We start from the raw sequence: 17,171 nt of genomic DNA on the forward strand, positions 1-17,171 counted from the left end.
CTTTTTTTTTTTTTTTTTTTTGTTAATGGAGGATTGTTGTGATCCAGTCATTCTCGCAACTGATGCTTCTTCGCGACGTGAAATCTTATCAGCAGCAGCTGAAAAGGCAATTGTATCGAGCTCAACGGCTATGAATTTGGTAGATCTGGATTCAAATTGCGAATTGAGTCTAGGTAAGTCATTCGAAATTATTGTTTTTTAAGAAGAGTTCTGAGTTTTCTCCTTTTGCTTTTACTGATTCTGGATTTGAATTTGAAGATGTTTATATGGAACAATCAAGCCCCGGATTGATGGAATCGGAACAATCTAGTGATCCTGATCCCGTAGCTTTAGATTGTAACCGAACTATTCTTTTCCCCTCTCTCTCTCTCTCTCTCTCTTTTGTGAAATCAATCGCTTAATGGCGTCACATTTGGGTTTGATTGTGCTTTTTGTTTTCAGGCAAACTTGTGATAGGGTTTCCATTAGCATCTCCTGATCTAGTTAACTGTGGCGCTTCACCAGATTTACCGAGAGTGTGCTATGAAGATTCTCCAGAATTTGCTAAGAAGATCAGATTTTCAACTGAGCTTTCGCTAGAGAATGGAATCGATGGTTCCACTACTAATACAAGAGGTGGACGTAAAAGCCAAGTTGTGAAGTTCTCAGCAGTCTGTCAAACGTTTGGTTTTGAGTTGTCTCCTGAGTCTTCTTTTGAGTTACCTTCTCCACCTGGAAACTTTCGGGAGAGTACAACTCCTGTTATTAGTATTAACTCTGGTTCTACAACCACGGATGTCACTCTCGCTGATGAAACTTTCTTGAAGGATGAGTTTTATAGTGGAGGTGAACCTATCACGACTGATGCTGTTGTTGGTGATGAAGATGAGATTTTCTTGTATCAAACAGCTCGGCTTGGTAATTTCGCTTACAAGTTTCAGTTGTTGGAACCTGGGGATTACTTTATTGACTTGCATTTTGCTGAAATTGAGTTCACTGAGGGTCCTCCGGGAGTTAGAGTTTTTGATATATTTATTCAAGGAGCAAAGGCAAGGCATATCATTGCGTTTTGAGCTTTTTTTTCTTTTCTTGTCTTGTTATTTATCACATATCCATTATGATTTGAATTGAAAAAACTATTGCAGGTCATATCCGGTCTTGATTTGTTTTCGCAAGTAGGAGCAAACACACCTTTTGTGATTGCTGATCTAAGAATGCTCGTTGGTCGGGAAGGGGAGTTGTCTATACGATTAGAAGGAGTGACAGGAACTGCAATTCTATGTGGCATTTCTATAAGAAAAGAGACAACTTCTACTTGTATGTTTTTTTTTTTTTTTTTTTCACTTCCTTGTGAGATATTTGAAAATCATGGAGCTATTCACACTTTTTCTTCTTTTAGATGTTGAAGATACTAGAATGCTAGCGGTTAAAGGAACAACTGACACTGTTTTGTCTCGGCCAATTCAAGTGAGAGATCTTCCACAATCTTGATATCTCCACTTTACTTTGTGGGTGATTACATATACTGCAGATAGTTAAACTGTCATGCTGTTTTTAGGAAAATGTTGACTGCAGGACAGAAGAAGAGACCGAAGGGATAAGAAGTTGTGAGCAGCAGAAGAGAGAGATGGAGGATATGAAGAGAATGATTGAGGAATTTAAAAAGGAGAACCAAAAAAAGAGTAGAGAATGTGAAGAAGCATTGGATTCTCTCCGTGAGATTCAAAATGAACTAATGCGCAAGTCGATGCATGTTGGTTCTTTGGGTATGTACATCCTTCTCTTTTCTGTTTTGTGTTGCATTGCAAGCGGGAAAGTTGACATTGCGTTACTTTTTCATATCTAGCGTTTGCTGTTGAGGGACAAGTCAAGGAGAAGAGCAGATGGTTCTCTTCATTAAGAGATTTGACAAGAAAATTGAAGGTACAGAGAAGCAAACTTAAAATACGATCAGCAACCGCAAACTCTTGTGCCTCATTTTAATTCGTATTCGTAGATCATGAAACTGGAGCAAATTAAGCTGTTGGAGGAGGCATCCTCATATAAATTGCTAGCCCAAGATATCAACGAGTTCTGCTATCACATACAGTCCAGAAGTGAGTCTTTGTCTTGCTATCATCTGAACTTACCATTAGCACTAGAAAGGTTTCTAAAACGTGTATCTCTGACTTTTAATCCGTTGACATCTGTAATCAACAGTAAAGCAGGACGCAGAACTGCATGAAAATCTCAAAGCCAAATTTGTAGCTGGAGAAAAAGAGAGGAAAGAACTATACAACAAGATACTAGAGCTAAAAGGTTTGTGTTTATATCCAATACAACTTCTAGAGGGATCTCCTTGGCAAAAATTGATAGCCTAACAACTTACAGCGATCATTCTTTGATTTCTTTCCTACAGGTAACATCAGGGTCTTTTGCAGATGTCGACCTCTAAACTTTAAAGAAATTGAAGCAGGTGTATCAATGGGAATTGATGTTGAGTCTGCCAAAAATGGGGAGGTCATGGTCATGTCAAATGGGTTTCCCAAAAAAAGTTTCAAGTTCGATTCTGTTTTTGGTCCAAACGCTTCCCAAGGTGATATTTGGCATCAGTTACAGTTATCACCTTTTGGTACTTGCCTTGTAGGAAATCTCATCTCATCAATCGACATGTTGTTTCTTATAATTTTACAGCTGATGTTTTTGAAGATACTGCTCCCTTTGCTACGTCGGTTATTGATGGATACAACGTTTGCATTTTTGCCTATGGCCAGACTGGTACTGGGAAAACTTTTACCATGGAGGGAACTCAACATGATCGTGGTGTAAATTATAGAACATTGGAGAATCTGTTTAAAATCACAAAAGAACGGGAAAACCGCTACAATTATGAGATCTCGGTCAGTGTCTTGGAAGTTTACAACGAGCAGATAAGAGATTTATTAGTTCCAGCTTCACAAAGTGCATCTGCGCCTAAAAGGTACTGGCTAGTTTTGTATGCCTTCCTCCTTGGTGTTTTATTTTATGAAGTTAACCATGCAAGGTCCATGGTTCTTTAGACTCGTTCTTTATTACTTGGAGCTTCAGTTAGGACTATAAGTAACTTCTTTCTGCTTTTGAGCTAAAATTCAGCTAATTGGTTTCTGCTATCACTAATTGTAGCTCGATACTCCTTTCTTTGCAGATTTGAAATAAGGCAAGTGAGTGAAGGAAACCACCACGTACCAGGATTGGTTGAAGCACCTGTAAAAAGCTTAGATGAGGTCTGGGATGTGTTGAAAACAGGAAGTAATGCAAGGGCTGTTGGGAAAACGGCGGCTAATGAGCACAGCAGCCGATCTCACTGGTCTGCTTATCTGATTTTGATCTGTAGTAGTATCCTTTTTTTACAAATAGAAACTATCTGATTGTATTTTTTCTTCTTTCTTTGCCCAGCATTCACTGTGTGATGGTAAAAGGGGAGAACTTGTTGAATGGAGAATGCACAAAGAGCAAACTGTGGTTAGTTGATTTAGCAGGAAGCGAACGGGTTGCAAAGACAGAAGTGCAAGGAGAACGGCTCAAGGAGACTCAAAGCATCAACAAATCATTATCTGCTCTGGGGGATGTCATATTTGCTCTCGCTAACAAAAGCTCTCACATTCCTTTCAGGTTCATATGATTCATCTATTTACCTTGAGTTACAGTCACCATTTTTTTTATCCAACTTGACGTTTGATTACCTTTTGCAGAAATTCAAAACTCACACACTTGCTTCAGGATTCTCTAGGTATAGACTAACATCAACAAACTGAAGCCAACCACTTCCTTTTTGCTTATATATGTTTCATTAACTATTGTGTTAATCTATTATGGAGCTTACGATGAAAAATGATTGGCATATGACAGGAGGAGATTCAAAGACCCTCATGTTTGTTCAAATCAGTCCTAACGAGAATGACCAAAGTGAGACACTATGCTCACTCAATTTTGCTAGCAGAGTGAGAGGGATAGAGTTGGGAACTGCCAAGAAGCAGCTAGACAATACCGAACTCTTGAAATACAAGCAAATGGTAAGCTACATGTCCACATGTGTGTTTATCGAAACATTCGTCTAGTGTTCTGAGCTGTGTTAATTCTTTATTAGGTTGAGAAATGGAAGCAAGATATGAAAGGAAAAGATGAACAGATTAGGAAAATGGAGGAAACAATGTACGGTTTAGAAGCAAAGATTAAGGAACGAGACACTAAGAACAAAACCCTTCAGGACAAGGTAAACAATACTTAATTCATCATAAACACACCAAAAACACATGTTATATAATTTTCAGCTTGCTGAGTTCATTACATATCACCTTTCTCTGTTAGGTTAAAGAACTTGAATCGCAACTGCTGGTAGAGAGGAAGCTTGCACGTCAACATGTAGACACAAAGATTGCTGAACAGCAGACAAAACAGCAGACTGAAGATGAAAAGAATATATCAAAGAGGCCGCCGCTGGCAAACATACTGTTGGGATCAGCTTCAAAAGAAATGGTAAATCTAACACAACCATCACTCTTGGAGTGTTCCAGCTATGATCTAGCTCCTTTACCTAATGGTGGCCTCAAGTACAATGACCTCTCTGAGAAGGAGAACAATCCAGAAATGGCTGATCAAGTGCATATAACTAATAGAACAGGAAGATTCTCTATCTGTTTAAAACGTATTCCATCAGATCCAGCTCCAAGAAGAAGTTCTCTTGCCCCAACCACATCGACTTCGAAAGAAATGATGAATCTAACCCGACCACCACTCTCAGAGAGCACCACCAGCTATGATCTACCTCCTTTACCCGATGGTGGCATCAAGTACAGTGACCTCATTAAGAAGGTGAACAATCCAGAATTGGCTGAGCAGGTGCAAATACCTAAGAGAACAAGAAGATCCTCTATGTGCGTAAAACGTATTCCACCAGCTCCAGGACGGAAGACTCTTGCTCCAATGCCTTTCATTCCAACCACATTAACATCAGCTTTGTCATTATTGCCACCACGAGCTCTAAGACGGAAGACTCTTGCTCCAATGAAATGTTCCCCGAGGCAGCAACCGTTGAGAAGAGGTGGTGGCATTAATGTCGGGATGGAGAGAGTTAGGCTGTCTATAGGAAGCAGAGGAAGGTTAGCTCACAGAGTGTTGCTTACCAATGCCCGTAAGGCAGGTCTGAAGGAGACACTGCAGAAACAAGAGCGATGGATCTAAATCTTTTAACTGACCTGATATGACTTAAACTTATCATTCAATTTGATTTCGTGTGCGTTCGTGGATTTGGTTGACCCTATTATATAGATGGTTTTGGCTTTTGTGCACTCGTTCAGTGTTACAGGAAATAACCTCATTTATCAATTTCGGTTTAATCACTCGGTTTAGCTATTTAATTATATTTTGTCGGTTTGTTTATTCGGTTTGGCAAAACACTATATGTAACGTTTCTCCCATTAGCGAGGCAATCAATCAATGAAAAACAACCATCTTCTTAATCTCTATTATCTCTATATCATCATCATCATCTTCCACCATTGAATCTCACGGTGAGAGCTGATTCGGGATTTATCCATCTATACTTACTTTTACTGTTTCATTGGTATAGTGTTTTACAGAGATTCAATGGTGGAAGATGATATGATGATGATGAATATAACCTATCAACATATACATTGTGTAGTTCACATTCTAAGCCATAAACTGCATATCAAAACAGATGTACACAAAAATAACAAACAGAATCAACAATTTTTCAAGATGAGGCTAAAACAAAGAAGGCTAGTAAAATATTAATCTTTGTCTTGTGAGATCTCATACTCTCTTCTTTATGTGGAATAGTTAATATTAATTAGTGGAAAGCAAATAAAAATGTTTCGAGAGAAGAAGATTAACAAGACATGTTATTCTTTATTAAGATGATAGGGAAGTAGAGGGCATGTACAATCTAGAGATCGACAGCCTTCTACGACACATGCACACACACATACCAGAAGTACAAATTATTCAAAGAGTCTAGCATTCTTTTTGTCACATGCACGACAATTAGAACAGTCTAGGCTGTTACAAGTGTGGCTTTAGGGCTCTTGGTGCAGAAAGTAGAACATGCCTTAGCACATTGTTCAAGCGCTCCTTTCACAATCTCACTTGCATCTAGTCACCAAAACAAACATTAGAATGGATTAATGTTTCTTGTCCATTATTCTTACGAGATAATAATAAAAATGACTTGGGGAGTTCGCTTTACCAGAGTTTTTGAGAGTGTTCATGGCACCACAAACAGAAGTTTCACACCCTAACTTGCAGTACTCATTAACAACATCACCTGAGTCAAGAAAAAAAAAAATATATTGCATCAAAAATAAAACCTTGATCGATCTTTTAACAAATAATATCAAAGACATTTTCCCATTTACCTGAGTCTTCCCAGCCAGGAGGGCATGTATCAGATTCTTGACATCCAGCCACTGAAATACAATATTGCCTGGAGCGATATAAACGGCATAGCACATAAGCATTTCTAGCTTTGTTGGACGGGCAGCAGATCCTTGCTTCTACTTGAATTTGTGCCATGAGCAGACTCATTATGAGTAAACTGAAAATCATAGTTTTTCCTTTCATCTTTTTTGAATGGTTACTTGTTTTGATCACAAGATGTTATACGTATAAAGAAAACACTTATAAGCTTGTTTACTTGTATTGATGAAGTGGTCTTGATACTTGCTTAAATACTAGGAAACATTGTGACGAGAATTTAGTTAGTTAGACTTAGACATGAGAGAAGAAAAAAGTCAAGTAGTTACAAACGTGTTTTTTGTGTTTCTTTGTTTGAACCAACTTTATCTCTAACCTTCTAACGTTTGATTGAAAAGCTCATAGTTTTGATTTTCTTTAAACTTTTATTTTGCTAGCAGATCAAAATGAAATAGTTTGGGTCTTGGCCCAAAATAGTTTGTTACTAAAACAGTTGCGTGAACCAAAAGAGTAAATCCGATTAAAGATTCACCTGGATTAAATCCGGTTTTCAGATTTATAAAAATTTCGTCGATAAACCACTATTGGTTGTGTTTTTGCCGGATTTGTTTTAGTTATGGGAAATTTTGGTTATCAAACTTCTGAATCAAATCAAATCAAGAATTCCTCAAATTTTAATTTCCTTGACTATTTTTGATTGATTAGTTATTTTTGGATGTGACTGATATATCTATCAAAATTTAGCATTTGTAATTTTAATGATATTGTATTTAACAAATTATAAGTACAATATTTGATATGTCATTAGACTGCATACTTGCAAATTATTTGAATTATCAAATGTTGGGAAATTTTTAATTTATACCACATAGTTTGCAATTCTTTCTTACATTAACATATAAATTGTGCTCATACAAATAATGCAACTTAAGTACAATATTTGAGATTCTAACCTCAAAATGTTAACAGAGTTTTCTGATTCTTCTTGAAAGCAAAGTATCATTGTCAAAGTACATAATAAGATTACTTCACTTCTCTTTCTATTTGAGGGTTTGTTTACTTTGCTTGTAGTCTATTTTGCTTTTATGCTATTGGACCAATGCATGTGTATGTTTTAATTTAATTTGATGTATGCTTTCTATATTATGTTTTTTTAAATAAATGAGAGTCATACCAAAAAAAAAAAATTCTCCCAACATTTGCCAACATGAGTGTATATAAACATATATTATAAACATTTCTAGCTTTGTTGGACGGGCAACAGATCCTTGCTTCTACTTGAATTTGTGCCATGAGGAGACTCATTATGAGTAAACTGAAAATCACAGTTTTTCCTTTCATCTTCGTTTGTGTTTCTTCATTTGAACCAACTTTATCTCTAACCTTCTAACGTTTGATTGAAAAGCTCATAGTTTTGATTTTCTTTAAACTTTTATTTTGCTAGCAGATCAAAATGAAATAGTTTGGGTCTTGGCCCAAAATAGTTTGTTACTAAAACAGTTGCGTGAACCAAAAGAGTAAATCCGGTTAAAGACTCACCTGGATTAAATCCGGTTTTCAGTTTTATAAAAATTTCGTCAATAAACCACAATCGTTGTGTTTTTGCCGGATTTGTTTTAGTTGTGGGAAATTTTGGCCATCAAACTTCTAAATCAAATCAAACCAAGAATTCCTCAAATTTTAATGACTATTTTTGATTGATTAGGTATTTTTTGGATGTGACTAATATATCTATCAAAATTTAGCATTTGTAATTTTGTATCTTTTAACAAATTATAAGTACAATATTTGGTATGACATTAGAATATAGCCTATGCGGTTCAACAGGTCTGCCTCTTTATGCATGCTCCGCGTGAGTCTTACTTCAATGCCTTGAAGCGTATCCTTTGGTATGTCAAAGGCACCATCTCTCATGGTGTGCAACTCTACCGGTCCACGGATCTGTCTCCTACTGCATACACCGATGCGGATTGGGCGGGCTGTCCTTCCACACGCTGCTCTACTTCTGGTTTTCGGGTCTTTCTTGGGGATAACATCGTTTCTTGGTCCTCCAAGCGACAACACACAATCTCTCGATCCAATGCATAGGCTGAGTATAGAGGTGTCGCTAATGCCGTTGTCGAGTTAGCTTGGCTACGTAATCTTCTACTTGAGATGCATGTCCCTCTTCCAAAGGCGTTCGTTGTGTTCTGCGACAATGTCAGCGTTTTTGTATCATTCTACAAACCCGGTTCAGCATCAACTTACGAAGCACATCGAGATCGATATTCATTTTGTTTGTGAACGAGTGGATCTTGGTCATGTGAAGTCTTTCATGTACCGTCCTCACATCAGTATGCCGATGTCTTTACAAAGGGCCTTCCCGTGCCGTTGTTTTTTATTTCTGGTCCAATCTGAGCATCCACAAGTCACTCGGACTGCGGCGGGGGAGGTGTTAGCGTAGATATAGAGATATCTATGATTTTTTGTATATCACATATAGTTTGGTGTATTTTTCACCTTATCTTGTAACTTATGAATCCAATATCTTCGATCACAGAGTTTCATCAGATTACATGTACAACATTGTTTAATATATATACATATTAGAATTATAGTTTTATATTTTTAAAAATGTTTTAGATTTTTAATTTTAAAATTTGTTTAAACAAAACTTTTTATTGGTGAACCGACTACCAAATTCTCTAGTCAATAAACTTTTTTTTACGAAAGATTGTTTTGGTGAACCGACTACGTACCAAATGTTTTGCGATCGGTTTAAGAGTATAAACCGAATTCAAACTAAATTAGCCAAACCTAAGTACAGTTTGTTAATAAAATAGTTGCGTGCGAGAGAGGATACGGAGGGAAACCCTAATTAAAGATTGGGGGAGATGACGAACAAGGAGAATTCCGCGAACCAAGCGACTCATAAAGCCGAAGCCACCGCAGCGAAAGTAGGTAGTGAAGCCGCCGTCGCCGCTGTCACGAAAGTAGCTAATGAAATCGCCGCTAAAAGATTTGACAGATTCTACGGTAACAACGAGGTGCTTAAGGATAAGGCATGGCGCCGGAAGGGTTCGTTTACCAGAGTCTTCAGTGACGAAGAGGTAGGCTGATGTCGCACCGGTGGTAATTTAAATTCGTCTATTAGCTTTTTCCTTGGGTTCGGACAGGTCTTGGCTTTTTATTTTTATAATATCTTTTTTTTTGTTTTTTTGCAGCTTCTGGAAAAATTTGAGGCATATGATCGGATCCTGCGAGGTGAAATTGCTCCCAAAATCTTGATCACGCTTGCCACTCCAGATATGGATTTGATGCTTAGAAGAACCATCATCTCAAGGGGACGTATTAGGGATACAATATCTCATATTAGAAGTTGAATAGGATCTTAAGTGGTATATATAAGATATGAGCCTCTCTACTCATTGTCAATTGGTTTTGAGTTGAAAGTCCACAATCTAATATATAGGGATACAATATCCACATTGGAAGTTGAGTAGGATACAATGTGGATATTGTATCCCTATATATTAGATTGTGGGCTTCCAACTCAAAACCAATTGGCAATGATTGGAGAGACTCATATCTTATATATACCACTTAAGATCCTATTCAACTTCTAATATGAGATATTGTATCCCTAATAAAGAGAGGGTGTTACTTGCATGCATGCTTAAGTCACGTACAATTGATCTGTGTCATGCTTAATTCTCTTCTTATTGATTATTAATATTGACTTCAGTGGAGAGATGGTTTTCTAAAAGATTTTCTGTCGCTATTCCCGAATTCTACATTCTATGACCCGAATTCTACAGACTATGACGATTCCATTACTAATCTTAACATTGCCCAGGTAGGTTCTCTTTCTTTCTAGTATTATTAAAAAAAGTTCAGTTTGTTCCAAATGTCATTTGTTTGTAATTTAATTATTTGGCAGCTGTTGATGGTTGCAAAGAATTTGGAATACACAGCTGTCTTACGAATTACTCACTACTTCGAAAAGGATTATAACTGTTTGTGTTTGCTCTTTTTTTTTTTTTTTTTTTTTTCTTTTATTCATTTGTTTTGCGTTTTCAGTCGTTATTAGCTACTTATTTTTGTTGGCATGCAGGCCTTATCCACGTGTACAGCGTGGTGAATGGGGCTTGTGTTCAATTCACGGGTTCAAACACAGAGGTATTTACTTACCTTTGTCCCTATATCCTTTTACACACACACACCGTACCTTTTTGCTGCTTCTGATGTTGCAACAAATGAGAGAGTTTACTTGTTGTTGCATGCGCAGTATGATTTAAATTCTGCCATGATGGGTGCGTCTTTCAATACATCTATGAGTGAAGCAATCGGCAGGTAACACTACAATAGATAATAATAATTTATAACCCCTACAGTCTCAGATTAAATTAATACTCGTTTGGTTCAATTTATATATACATGTTCTTTAATTATAGAGATTTTTACTGTACTTTTTTTTCATAAAAACATAAAACAGTCTCCACATTAACACACACACACTCTATCTCTCTCTGATTATATATATATATATATATATATATATATACTTATTCAGAATGATACAATCACTCTTTACCAACAATGTTCGCAAGGATCTCGATTTTACATGTTTCGCCACTAAACGGTAACTCTCGTCCTCTTTACTTTTTAGTTTTATTTTTTTATTTTTTTTTCTACATAAATTATTTGTTCTTATATTCCAACTAGGCGCACTAGATTCCAGTACATCATTGGTGGAAGAGTCGGGACTCAGGTAGGGATTCTTGTGATATATATGTGTGCGCATAATTAGTCATTTTTTTGTCGTTGTGGAACATTTTCTTATATGTTTTCCAAACCTTTTGGGCAGGGAGTTGGAGCTAGACCTCGATTGTTGCTCACCTTTGATGATTGCGTGGCCATAGGAACCTACGACACCAAGAGCGGGGAGTTCGAATTTCTCTCTAGGGTAAATCACTACCACACACACACCTAACACATTTGTTTTGGTCTTTTTGAACCAACAGGCCCACCCTATTGGTAATGTGGAATCTATTGGATCGGAAGACGATGCTGATGGTAGATTTCTATCTAAAATCCCTTATATATTAATAGATAAGTATTTTGTTGAAAATGCTGATGTGTCGTCGTCAGAACGATTTAGAAATTTAATTACAATTTAGCATCTCAAAATAAACATATTTACAAAAATAAGTCTTTTGATTTTTAAAATGTGCCATTAAAATATATAAGGAAATCTTTATTTCATTATTATTTACATAAATGTGTGTCATTAGAATATATAAGGTAATGTTTCTTTCTATTAGTTTTTTTAAAATGAAAGACTTCATCAACTATTAATATATATATATATATATATAGTTAATAATTTAATTATCATTTTCATAACATATTTAATGATTTAAAGTAAATTACATTTCATAAACTATTAAAAAACTTATTCCTCTATTTAACTTTTTGAAATACAAAACTTATTCTCCGATTTTAAAAATCTCCTATATATTAATAGAGAAGCATTGTGTTGAAAATGCTGATGTGTCGTCGCCAGAGCGATTTGGAGTTTTAATTACAATTAAGCATCTCAAGATAAACATATTTACAAAAAATAGTCTTTTGATTTATTAAATGTGCCATTAAAATATATAAGGAAATCTTTATTTCATTATTATTTACATAAATGTGTGTCATTAGAATATATAAGGAAGGTAATGTTTCTTTCTATTAGTTTTTTTAAAATGAAAGACTTCATCAACTATTAATATATATATATAGTTAATAATTTAATTATCATTTTCATAACATATTTAATGATTTAAAGTAAATTACATTTCATAAACTATTAAAAAACTTATTCATCTATTTAACTTTTTGAAATACAAAACTTATTCTCCGATTTTTAAAAAATTAATGACTATTCAAGTACTCCATATGTTTCATAATAAGTGTCATTTTGACACATTTCACACAAATTAAGAAAATATTAAAATATACATGTATGCCCTTATTTAATAAATGTTTAATGGGTTAATTTAGTCATAGATTAAGGGTAAAACTAGAAAATCTAATGAAAAAGATGCATTGAAAATATAAAATAGTGCATTGGAAATTTAAAATGACACTCTTTGTGAAACAAAAATAAAATTCTAAAATAACACTCTTTGTGAAACAAATGGAATATATATTAAAAATTAATTATTACAATAATCTTAAAAATAAATAACATTATCACAATAATTAACATTATATATCACATTTCACGAGTGAAATATATTTTTACACAAAATAATTAAATGTAAATTTGAATAAAATAAAAAAATTATGTGTATATGACACCTTAAATTCCAAATAATAATTTTACTTGTAATAATTTTATTTCAGTCAATTTATTCAGCAGGGTTATTACCTAGTATATTATAAACTAGGTTCGCCGTTGTTTTAACTTAAACCTTTGTCAACTTGGTCTTGTATCTTGACTTAGTTATTCCGTATGTTTCCTTTCCTTTCCTTTCTTTCCTTTTTCATAGAATCCATTTAACAATCCATCACCTAGTAGTAGTTCACATTCTAAGCCGTACACTGCAAATCGAAACACACAAAAGAAACAGCAGAATCCAATTTTACCAAGATGAGGCTAAAAAACTAGTTCAATTTCATCTTAGTGAACTCACTCGCCTCAGGTTCTCTGCGATAGCATCTCTGATCCTCCTCGATCCTATATATGCTTCTCCTTGGAACCTCCGAGTCTCCTCCTCCTCTTCATCTTTTGCATCTTTCCTCATCCCACCATTCTCACCAGCAGCACCACAAGCATTATTCACACATTTCTCCAGTGAATCATCATCATCATCTCCAGAATTCACAAGAAAATTATGCAACAAGCAACCCGTAGTTATGACAAACGGCAGAAACTCAACCGTCTCTGGTTTCCATTTCTTATCAAGAATCCGCCAACGAGCTCGAACCTTAGCAAACGCAACCTCAACAGCATGCAATCCAAGACTGTGTACCACATTGTTAAATTCTTCTCTAACACTCTCCTCTTCCTCCTCGTTTGAACTCGAGTCATAAGGTGTCACAAGCCATGGCAGTAAAGGAAGACAAGAATATCCCAAAATGTAACGAGGAACCAATACACCATTCCCAAGTTTAGTCGGAGCTCCACTGAGAACTTCCTCTGCTATTGTGAAAAGCTTCGTCTGTCTGAAGATAGCTTCTGGTTTCATCGTACTTGGCCAACCAGCTGAGATATCAACGAATCTGCCATTGGAATCAACCAATGCTTGAACCAAAATTGAACCTTTCGCACCAAGAAGCTTCCCTTTAACCTCAAATCTCCCGAATCCGACAACACCACAACAATTCGGGAGCAGATTAGGTGAAAAATCGGGTTTTGGATCATCAAGTTGCTGACTTAATTTCTCATTGATGAGTTTACAGACAGTGAAGAAAGAGAGTGAAGCTTGGGAAGTGGAATCAAACCCGAACCTGTGAACAAGAGACTCGTACGAAGCGCCGTGAGCGAGACGGAAGATTGTGGCGGCGAAGGAAGGAAGCGAAGAAGGGGTTAAGATGGAGAAGAGACTGAAGAAGGTTGGTTTCGACAATCGGAAACAAAGGCACCAGCGAGGATCATCATCGTCGTCTTCTGTGGCAGAGGTTAAGAAGCGGTCGAACCACGTGGCGGCGGAGGTGGAGGACGGAGAAGGGGAAGGTGAGATTGGGAGAGATGAGATTAGGGATTCGAGTCGGAGAGACTGTGATGGCGAGAGGAAGAGATCGTTCGCTTGGAGAAAGGAACTGGTTACTGCGGCTGCTGAAGAGAGACGGCGCAGTAATGGGTCTTTAAGACCATGTTTGTTGGTTTGGGTTTTGTCGGATTTTCGTTTTCCGGCGGTCATTGTATTTTTTTTTTCCGGCTAGTGAGATTGGGAAAGGCGGCAGCTTTTACCCAAAGATGTAGCTCGTTCGGTTGGTTGCTTCAACATTACTTGAAAGGATTTTTTTTTTTTTTCAATTAAGAAATAATATAAATGTGTTTTATTATTATCAGTAAAAGTAGTTTACCTCAAGAATGTTATATTTTGCTTTTTTATCTGTTTTACCAAAATCTTTTGTATGACTTCTTTCTCTATAATGCTATCCAATCCTAGGCTTGTAATGATGATTCAGAGCATGAATGCCTAAAAAACGCTGGACAGTTCGTTTTGTTATGTAATTCACCACAAGGAGAGAGCTAAATCCCATATTCTTCTTAATCTTCCAGTTCCAGGTTTAGCTGATGAGACTTTAGCTATCTGATCTTCCATTAGCCTCTCCACGTCTGGTCCCATATCGTGGACCATTTTAACTGACTCGTAGAGACGGTTGAGCAAATTCACCAATGCAATCACCTCGTTCCGTTGCAATTGCAGCTTATATTCCTGGATTGTTTCTGGATCTGCTGTTTCAATTCTGGTCCACTTTGACCTTGCCACAGCTTAGCTTCATCAAACGGAACAGGACATGCTGTTTGTAGTTTTGGACTATACAACAACTTTTTAATCAAGGACTGTGTTTACAGATCTTCAGCATGGTTTCCTGTGTCATACTCTGCTTGCTCCAAGTATGCTGTTGCCTGAATCAAACATTTATAAGAAGTCGTCTGTCCATCAGTCTAATAGAATGATTATTCAAAGAGACATAGAAATTCCCAAAAAGAGAGTAGTTACTCACTTTTGTAACAGCACGTAGCACAAATAGATAAGTGAAGTACATATTTCTAACACGGGTCAGCTTCAAAAGAAATGGTGAATGTAACACACTCATCACTCTTGGAGAGCACCACAAGCTATGATCTACCTCCTTTACCCAATGGTGGCCTTAAGTACAGTGACCTCATTGAGAAGGTGAACAACCCAGAAATGGCTGAGCAAGTGCAAATACTTAAGAGAACAGGAAGATCCTCTATCTACGCAAAACGTACTCCACCAGCTCCAAGAAGGAAGACTCTTGCCCCAATGCCTTGCAACAACCTTTTTCATTATTGCCACCCTGCCAAGCTATTACAAACTCGCCTCATGAAAAGAGTGGCGGCGCTAACCAAGTACTCTTCACCAGCCCCAAGCTACATAGAAGTAACGGGAAGACGTTGACCAGCGTACTGAGACGAAGCATACAAAAGAGAATGCAAATGAAATCTTCCCCAAGGCAGCAACCGTTGAGAAGAGGTGGTGGCATTAATGTCGGATGGAGAGAGTTAGGCTGTCTATAGGAAGCAGAGGAAGGTTAGCTCACAGAGTTTTGCTTACCAATGCTCGTAAGGCAGGTCTGAAGGAGACACCGCAGAAACCTGATAATATGAATTAACTTCTCATTCAATTTGATTTCATGGGAGGATGATTGATATCTTATCATCCTCCGGTTAGACTGGTTTGTGGATTCACTTAATCAGCAAAAATCATAATCTTTGTCTTACGTATCTCATACTATCTTCTTTGTGTAGAATAATAAAAATTAATTAGTGGAAAGCAAATGAAAATTTTCGAGAGAAGAAGATTAATAAAAGACATGTTTTTCTTTATTAAGATGATAGGGAAGTAGCGAGGGCATGTACAATCTAGTGATCGACAGCCTTTTGCGACACATGCACACACACAAACCAAGAAGTACAACTTATTACAAGAGTCTAACATTTTTTTGTCACATACACCACAATTAGAACAGTACTCTAGGCTGTTTCAAGTGTGGCTTAAGAGCTCCTGGTGCAGAAAGTAGAACATGCCTTAGCACATTGTTCAAGCGCTCCTTTCACAATCTCACTTGCATCTAGTCACCAAAACAAACATTAGAATGGATTAATGTTTCTTGTCCATTATCCTTACGAGATAATAATAAAAATGAATTGGGGAGTTCGCTTTACCAGAGTTTTTGAGAGTGTTCATGGCACCACAAACAGAAGTTTCACACCCTAACTTGCAGTACTCATTAACAACATCACCTGTGAGTCAAGAAAAAAAAGAAATATATATTTGCATCAAAAATAAAACCTTGATCGATCTTTTAACAAATAATATCAAAGACATTTTCCCATTTACCTGAGTTTTCCAGAATGTCGTTTTCCCAGCCAGGAGGGCATGTATCAGATTCTTGACATCCACTCAGTGAAATACACGTTTTCCTGGACTGATTGAGACGACATATAAGATAAACATTTCTAGCTTTGTTGGACGGGCAGCAGGCCCTTGCTTCTACTTGAATTTGTGCCATGACGAGACTCATTATGAGCAAACTGAAAATCAAAGTTTTTCCTTTCATCTTTTTTGAATGGTTACTTGTTTTGATCACAAGATGTTTATACGTATAAAGAAAACACTTATAAGCTTGTTTACTTGTATTGATGAAGTGGTCTTGATACTTGCTTAAATACTAGGAAACATTGTGACGAGAATTTAGTTAGTTAGACTTAGACATGAGAGTCTCATGTGAGAAAAAAAAGTCAAGTAGTTACAAACGTGATTTTTGTGTTTCTTCGTTTGAACCAACTTATCTCTAACCTTCTAAAATTGATTGAAAAGCTCATAGTTCTGATTTTCTTTAAACTTTTATTTTGCTAGCCGATCAAAATGAAATTGTTTGGGTCTTGGCCCAAAATAGTTTGTTACTAAATCAGCTGCGTGAATCAGAACAGTAAATCCGGTTAAAGACTCACCTGGATTAAATCCGGTCTTCAGATTTATAAAAATTTCGTCGATAAACCATTATCG

The 17,171-nt window shown here is 36.5% G+C and overlaps 4 protein-coding genes and 1 long non-coding RNA gene across 5 annotated transcripts; 1 reads left to right on the forward strand and 4 right to left on the reverse strand.

Annotated features, from left to right (window-relative positions):
- On the forward strand, positions 11 to 5,460 carry LOC104751068. The gene is made up of 17 exons (XM_010472944.2): positions 11 to 173; positions 259 to 336; positions 442 to 1,028; positions 1,125 to 1,296; positions 1,379 to 1,446; positions 1,538 to 1,745; positions 1,826 to 1,902; positions 1,976 to 2,075; positions 2,179 to 2,277; positions 2,378 to 2,554; positions 2,653 to 2,938; positions 3,143 to 3,304; positions 3,394 to 3,609; positions 3,690 to 3,727; positions 3,847 to 4,010; positions 4,085 to 4,210; positions 4,306 to 5,460. The coding sequence occupies exons 1-17, from the start codon at positions 26 to 28 to the stop codon at positions 5,176 to 5,178; spliced, it is 3,579 nt and encodes a 1,192-aa protein (XP_010471246.1). The 5' UTR covers positions 11 to 25; the 3' UTR covers positions 5,179 to 5,460.
- LOC104751069 (thionin-2.1-like) lies at positions 5,845 to 6,668 on the reverse strand. Its single transcript, XM_010472945.2, has 3 exons — positions 6,375 to 6,668; positions 6,206 to 6,283; positions 5,845 to 6,111 (listed from the first exon to the last, which is right to left on the reverse strand). The coding sequence occupies exons 1-3, from the start codon at positions 6,577 to 6,579 to the stop codon at positions 6,014 to 6,016; spliced, it is 381 nt and encodes a 126-aa protein (XP_010471247.1). The 5' UTR covers positions 6,580 to 6,668; the 3' UTR covers positions 5,845 to 6,013.
- LOC104751070 lies at positions 12,753 to 14,411 on the reverse strand. The gene has a single exon (XM_010472946.2). It carries the CDS (start codon positions 14,325 to 14,327, stop codon positions 13,080 to 13,082), a length of 1,248 nt encoding a protein of 415 aa, XP_010471248.1. The 5' UTR covers positions 14,328 to 14,411; the 3' UTR covers positions 12,753 to 13,079.
- Positions 14,877 to 15,188, reverse strand: LOC109129693. Its single transcript, XR_002036008.1, has 2 exons — positions 15,142 to 15,188; positions 14,877 to 15,043 (listed from the first exon to the last, which is right to left on the reverse strand). It is a non-coding gene; the product is annotated as an uncharacterized LOC109129693 (long non-coding RNA).
- LOC104751071 (thionin-2.1-like) lies at positions 16,102 to 16,807 on the reverse strand. Its single transcript, XM_010472948.1, has 3 exons — positions 16,503 to 16,807; positions 16,328 to 16,405; positions 16,102 to 16,233 (listed from the first exon to the last, which is right to left on the reverse strand). The coding sequence occupies exons 1-3, from the start codon at positions 16,720 to 16,722 to the stop codon at positions 16,157 to 16,159; spliced, it is 375 nt and encodes a 124-aa protein (XP_010471250.1). The 5' UTR covers positions 16,723 to 16,807; the 3' UTR covers positions 16,102 to 16,156.

This window comes from Camelina sativa, chromosome 16, assembly GCF_000633955.1.
Source record: "Camelina sativa cultivar DH55 chromosome 16, Cs, whole genome shotgun sequence".
Classification (NCBI taxonomy): Eukaryota; Viridiplantae; Streptophyta; class Magnoliopsida; order Brassicales; family Brassicaceae; genus Camelina; species Camelina sativa.